The sequence below is a fragment of the Toxorhynchites rutilus genome, chromosome 1 (genome assembly GCF_029784135.1).
Source record: "Toxorhynchites rutilus septentrionalis strain SRP chromosome 1, ASM2978413v1, whole genome shotgun sequence".
NCBI classification, from domain to species: Eukaryota; Metazoa; Arthropoda; class Insecta; order Diptera; family Culicidae; genus Toxorhynchites; species Toxorhynchites rutilus.
The window spans coordinates 45121664-45128253 of NC_073744.1; the positions used below are offsets into that span (position 1 = coordinate 45121664).

Here is a 6590-nt window from a genome sequence, read left to right on the forward strand (position 1 = left end):
ATGCATTTGTCAAAGCAATTACTGGGTCTTGTATAGCACATTCCACAACTGCCCATCAATTTGCTGTGCGATGAAAAATTCATAATCCAAAATGAAAGGATAATTTTTCATCCGATCGAGAATACCCATGTTGTTACCGATGAAGTAACAAGACGGGGTTTCCAAAACCTGAATACTTCTTTATTAAGACGTATTAAATTTTCCTGTAACGATTTACATTGATTTCAATAATAGTTCATAGCAGTGGTTAATTCAACTCACATTGGTGCCCGTCTATTCAATGCAGTCCGAAATTTACTGCCGGACGGTAACTGCTTTCTTAGCTGTGACCTAGTTCGCACTGCGGGTTTTATTTTTATGAGAAACTAAAATAATTATTCATCAATTGTTAATCATACCTGATTAGGAAATCAATTTTTAAGAATATAATCTAAGTTATATGATCGATTGTTCGTCACTTTTCGCAATCAGTGGCTATCAAAATAAGTATGTGTTATTAATAATTTCACTTGCAGTTGGATAAACTAAATACCTCACTAAAGCCACTTAAGAGTTTAATTTAGAAAACTTCTGCCTATTGCGCTTGAATATAACTGAATTTTTTACACCTGTACGTTAAGAGCTATCACATGCAGTCGACTCGAGGTTCAATAGCACAATGCCATGTCCACACAATAGTACGCAAGTGCTATGACCTCTTCCGTAGCGTCATTGCGTGCGTATTTGTTCGAGTTGACCTACGCTGATGACCGATCGATGGCGATCCTTTGGGATCAAGAAGACTGTTTTGTGAAAAGGGCGCAACACATGTGAAAAAGGTTCTACTGGAATTTCATATGAAACGAATGGACGCGTATCAATCAGGTTAATTGGATTATTACTGGCGAATATGTTCCAGATGGAATAAGTATACTTCTGAAATAAAGCTGCGAACTTGAATTAACATTATTGTATCTATGTATTCCATTGTATTGATATCATCACATTTTATTGCAAGTGTTGAAAACATCCTGAATTGTATTAAAAAATGATTTTCAATCCATTTATTTTAATTCGATTGGCGTTTGCAATCACAATTAGTAAAGCTCAAGATCAATCTTTGAAGTTGTGTAGTTTATATTCAAATGCGGCTTGTTCTTCACCTGATCAACTGTACATTACGAGTTTGCGTGTTAGCAAACTTATAGCTTGCATATCTTCGCTGATAATGGTAAAACAAAAAAATATAGTTTACTCACAATAATTTCGAAATTAAATGAAACATGTGCTTTGTTATTCTACCCATTTCTCTACCATACAACAACAATGAGCCACAGCAAAGCTGGTACAACAGGGTACAGCTAGTAAAATTTAAAATAAAATAAACTTAGATGGAATTTAGGCGCAATTCAGTTATTCCCTTAATTATTTTAATTAAAAAAGGAAAAATGTCCACGTGGACATGGGTATGAAAATGTCCACGCTTGTCCACGGAGGGGGAGGGGTGAAGCAAAAATCGTGCTTTTTCTGTCCACGTGGTATGTGGACAGCCTCTTAGATGCTTATAATATATAGAAGACCATCATGAATGTTCATTGTAATTTGTGTGTCATTTCATATTTTCATGTAAAGAACTTATAGCAGCAGAACTCTACTGAAATTATTGACAAAGCTTTTGACCAAAAATATCCCACCTTCCATATTTCTGTTCACCTTGAGCTGAACAACCTTTATATACCGTTCCACCTATGTGGAATCTCTTGTTCATATGTTGATTTGCACAAATGTCAATATCATTCGGATACCAAACACTATTCGGACATTGGTGTTTTGCGTTCTCCAAATAAATTATACAGATAGTATTGGACGAAATATCATTTATTATATACAAAAATGCTGCGCTTAGCAGTCCATAACAGTGAGTCACTAGTTCGCAGTTTTTCGTTGCTTCAAACATGCAGAAATTTTACCAATGTGACAACTCCGAAAGCATGGTTTGCATCTTCTATTGGCGATAAACAGCCAACATCTGTTACTAGATCCGCGCATCTATTGATACCTGTAATTCCAACGTTACATAATTGCCGAACGAGTACCAGTTTTTTCAACAAATGTAAGTTGTTGTAATTCAAATTCATAAGTATATTGACATACTTTCATTTCAAGTGCCCGCGGACAAGATTTGGAAAGGCGTAATTTCGGTGAGCAATGCAGGTAAAAAGCGAGGTCGAGGCAAAGGATCCGGGAGAATTACACCAAAGGATTTGAATAAAGGACAGGTGATCGGTTTTGGAAAAGCAAATATTGTGTGGCCGGGTCTTTCCGCCCCAATTATTCGCGGCAAGGAATTAGTTCAGCAACAACAACTCCCAGAGGATAAGGACCGGGAAACAAATCTGAAAAAGATACGCGATGAAATGGTTAATTTCAAGCGGATGAAACTTAGCCCACTGGAACGAGGATGGTCAGGTTCGAAAATGGCTGGGCGAAGCATTGCTCCTCCGGACCCTGTTGGAGACGATCACTTTGAAGGATTTGAAACCAAGTGTTTGGAGCTCAAGACAGTGGTGAATATGAAAGGCAATTTGGGTCGAAAGCGTCGAGTTTCCGCGATGGTTGTTACCGGTAATGGCAATGGTTTATCTGGATTCGGATTTGGAAAAGCAATTGATATGAGAGCAGCATTGAGGCAAGCCAAAAATCGTGCTGGCCAGAAGCTAATGCATTTTGAGTTTTGCAATGGTCATACAGTTTTCCACGATTTCTGTTGTCAATTTGGAGCCACGAAAATTTTTGTAGAGCGCAAGCCAGAAGGCTACGGTTTGAAGTGTCACCGAGCGATTAAAACAGTTTGCGAAGTTATTGGAATCAAAGATCTTCGCGCTAAATGCGAAGGGTCGACAAGCGTTCAGCATGTTGTGAAAGCATTTTACATTGGTTTGCTGAAACAAAAAAATCATCACCAAATAGCTGAACAAAAAGGCCTCCATGTCGTAGAGCTTCGCCCTGAAAATGGCAAATTCCCCAAGGTTGTGGCAAGTCCAACAGTTTGTCGCACCAAGGATGAACTGGAGACCAATGAAATCCTAGACTACACCCAATTTTGTATGGATGGAAAGATTCAACTGAGGAGGAAGAAGCTTCCGCCCTTTTATACTAAATTTCGCTCGTATGAAATATACCTCAAGAAACAGGAATACCTTAGAAATCAGGATAAAGTGCGACTGAGAATGCTAGCAGAAACTGGAGAAATACGAAGTTTCCTAACGGAAAAGTACCCGGAGTGCAAAATGGGACCAGTTCCAAAAGAAGAGTAAACTTGTTTTGTATTTATATGAAGCTAGTAATAAATTGTATCTAACATACATTTCGCTGGAAGATATATTTCTTCCACATGGTCATTTAAATTTCGATGTTTTGGGAAGGATTTGATTGTTCTATGTAACATTTATGTGTCATCTGATGGGAAATAACAATAGCTACCTAATAATTATTTAAAAATTCATGTTTTACCTAGATGGCGCTTGTTGTGAAATTCCTTCGTACTTCATAGGTCGAAGAAAAGGATTTCTGATTCGGAAAGGTAATAAAACAATTCACATTTTATTTGAAGGAAACTGTTGTTTCGGAAAAAGTTATTGTAATAGATGTCACCAGCGAAGCTGGCTAAAAAAATTAGATAAAATTAGAGATTAGATAAAAAGGCAGAAAACAAAATTAAATTATGTTCAAGGATAATTTGTACCCGTGGCCTTGTGGTTAGCGTCTCACATTATCATGCCGGGTGTTCGGGTTCGATTCCCGCTCTGACCGGGGGATTTTTCGTCAGAGATGTTTCCTTCGACTTGCACTGTGGTCACACATATTCTAGAGCTTGCCCTTCGGAACACATTCAAGGCGTGTTATTTGGCTTAAGAAATATCAACTAAGTGTTAATAAATGTCGCTAGTTAATGCATACGTTGAGACGGCAAAAGTTCCACAGGGAACGTTAACGCCTTCCAAGAAGAAGAAAACAAGGAGAATTTGTTACTTTTACGAAAAACAAAATTTGAATTTTTTGTATCGACTTCAAAAACGTTGCAAAAAAAGACGGGTGGATAATGTCGGGGACATAACCGGAGTGACGTAGGACTATACAAAGGGGACAGCTTTTGTTAAATATATATTTTAAATATATTGTTTTATTTTCTTCTCCTACGTGAATACCTACCTATCTACTTGAAAAATGGATTAGTTTACTGTTTACTCTTTATGGGTATGTTGATGGTTCTGAAAAGAACCTTTGGTGTTGTCTTTTTGTTATCACTCGATATTCACATCTTGTTCGGTTAAACCTTCCTGTTTAGCTATTGCGTTTGCCACTCGCCACAGCTTTCACAGTTGGAAAATTTCTTCCCATCCAGCTTGTGACATGTTGTTCAGTAAATTACATTTAATACGACGTGCCGGAGAAACACTTTGCCATTCACTGAAACTAATTGTTGCCTTGATGAGCGCCGAACCGAAGCTGCTCTATTCTTGATGCGGGTTTTCTGATTGTCGTGAGCAGCTTTGCAAGCCAACTCGAGCACTCCGACGGCCGAAACTCTATAATCGCTGTTAGGTATACTGGTGCTCCGGCACCAATCCGTTCGGCCTAGTTACCCTTGCGGAGCAATCAGTGAATGCGACCAACAGGGAACTGGAGACCTGCACGGTTCGAGTGAGACTTTGCCTTTCCCTTAACTTGTCCTCCTTTGTTACGTCCACGATGCCGATGCCGTACAACCACACGGATTTACGGTTTAAAAGAAAATAAGATATTTTTTGGGGGTCCGCGTGTTTTATATTCTAGCGGTACACACTCACAGGATAGAGACAAATCGGCAGACTCAGCCAGAGGGGTGAGTCCAACGAGACGAACGAATGAGCGTTAAAAGGGAGCGATGGCAAAAAAATACATTCATTACGATTTGTTCGCTCGTTGGATTCGTATGCAGGCTAAAAAGGGTCCTTTTCAGGATCACAAAATTATCTTCAATCTAAAGAGTTTGATGTTTTGTTATCACTCGATATCCCCATCTTGTTCGGCTAAACCTTTCTGTTTAGCGATTGCATTGGCCACTCGCCACAGCTTTCACAGTTGGAAAATTTCTTCCCATCCAGCTTGTGACATATTTTACAGTAAATTACATTCAATGGCACGTCGCATTACCACCACTCAGTATCGGATTGTAGGTAATTTTAACCTGTAATTGAACATTTGCGATGACAGTGGTACAGTGTCGACTTTCAATGTGGGGTCATAATTTGGATCTCTATGTTTACAAAAAATGTCCGAATAAATATGTCGCACTACAGGTCCGTCCAATTAGCTAAATGTCGAGATAAGTGTAAATTACTGTACTCTCAATCTAGAAGCAATTTAAGAATTGGTGAAAATCAATAAGCTCAGAACAACTGCCAAATTCACATACTCATCATATCCTGGCAAACAAATTATGAAAAAATCAATTTGTGTTTTATTATTATTTTGGATATTGTTTTAGAAAGCATTGAACTGTATTTCCTAAACTCTTTTTTGGAAGGTTTAATGGCCCTGAAAAGCGCCTTGTTTTATGGAATGGTTCCAATTCAGAAAACTTAGTACTCGTGGTTTTGAAAAAAACCATTTCGGACGCCCTCGATGCCGCCTTGTTCTGGATTTGCCACCAAAGCATTTTGTATAAAAAATAAACTTTTTTCTTCTGCTACCTGATGCCGTTTTGCGATTGCGTTTGCCACTCGCCACTCGCTGCAACTGCTTGTTGTTGTCTTGATGTCCACCGAACCGAATGCGGTCTGTTCTGAATGCGGGTTTTTTTTATCGTCGCGAGCAGCTTTACCAGCCAACTCGATCACTTCGGCGGCCGAAACTATATAACGCCGGCTATGTGGACTGGTACTAACGCGCTAGGCCTAGCTACCCTTGCGGGGAACTCCAGATCAACACGGTTCGAGCGGGATTTTGCCTTTCCCTTCACTTTTCCTCCTTTACCATGTCCAGACATGGCTGCTTGGGTTGGTTTGTTGATGTGTTGTGATGCGAACCGATGTGGTGTACGGTTTGAATGAGAATGATCGTTACGGCAGCGGAGCGGGGATTTTTGAGCTGACTGGCTGGCTCGAGAATTACGCATGTGTGAGACAGCGACCAATGTTCATCTTTTTCTTTTTCCTTTCCAATCGTGCTTCATTCTATTTCGCTGCTGCTCTGGTTGCCCGTTTTGGTCGGTACGATTTGAGGAGCACAAAATGGACCAATCAAAAATGGGCACATAGTGCATTTGGACAATGCTTGATATCTCACAATTATTCAATTATTTATCTCAAGAAAAATGAAATGTTATTCGTTATGATAGATGCGTAGATATATTTCCTATCAATTGATGCAAAAACCTTTGCGATCTATTGAGAAATGCTCGAGTTATAAGCGTTCCAAATCTTGCATTTTTTCCTACTTGTTCAGTGCCTAGATTTCCATTTCACCCCCTATATCTTCCGGTTAGACGTAGTCCTACGTCAACATAACTTTTTAGTGTTTTGCAGAATCTGCTGTAATGCTGCAAATATTACAGCAAGTTCTGATAT

The 6590-nt window shown here is 39.2% G+C and overlaps 1 protein-coding gene across 1 annotated transcript; it reads left to right on the plus strand.

Moving 5' to 3' along the window:
* The first annotated feature begins 1775 nt into the window (after window positions 1-1775).
* LOC129774982 (28S ribosomal protein S5, mitochondrial) lies at window positions 1776-3386 on the plus strand. The gene is made up of 2 exons (XM_055779110.1): window positions 1776-2092; window positions 2146-3386. The coding sequence occupies exons 1-2, from the start codon at window positions 1873-1875 to the stop codon at window positions 3294-3296; spliced, it is 1371 nt and encodes a 456-aa protein (XP_055635085.1). The 5' UTR covers window positions 1776-1872; the 3' UTR covers window positions 3297-3386.
* Window positions 3387-6590: the final 3204 nt, after the last annotated feature.

Coding starts and splice junctions, on each gene's coding strand:
- LOC129774982 (XM_055779110.1), top strand. CDS start 1,873: ATGCTGCGCTTAGCAGTCCATAACAGTGAGTCACTAGTTCGCAGTTTT. Junction 2,093..2,145: donor TACCAGTTTTTTCAACAAAT/GTAAGTTGTTGT, acceptor TTTCATTTCAAG/TGCCCGCGGACAAGATTTGG.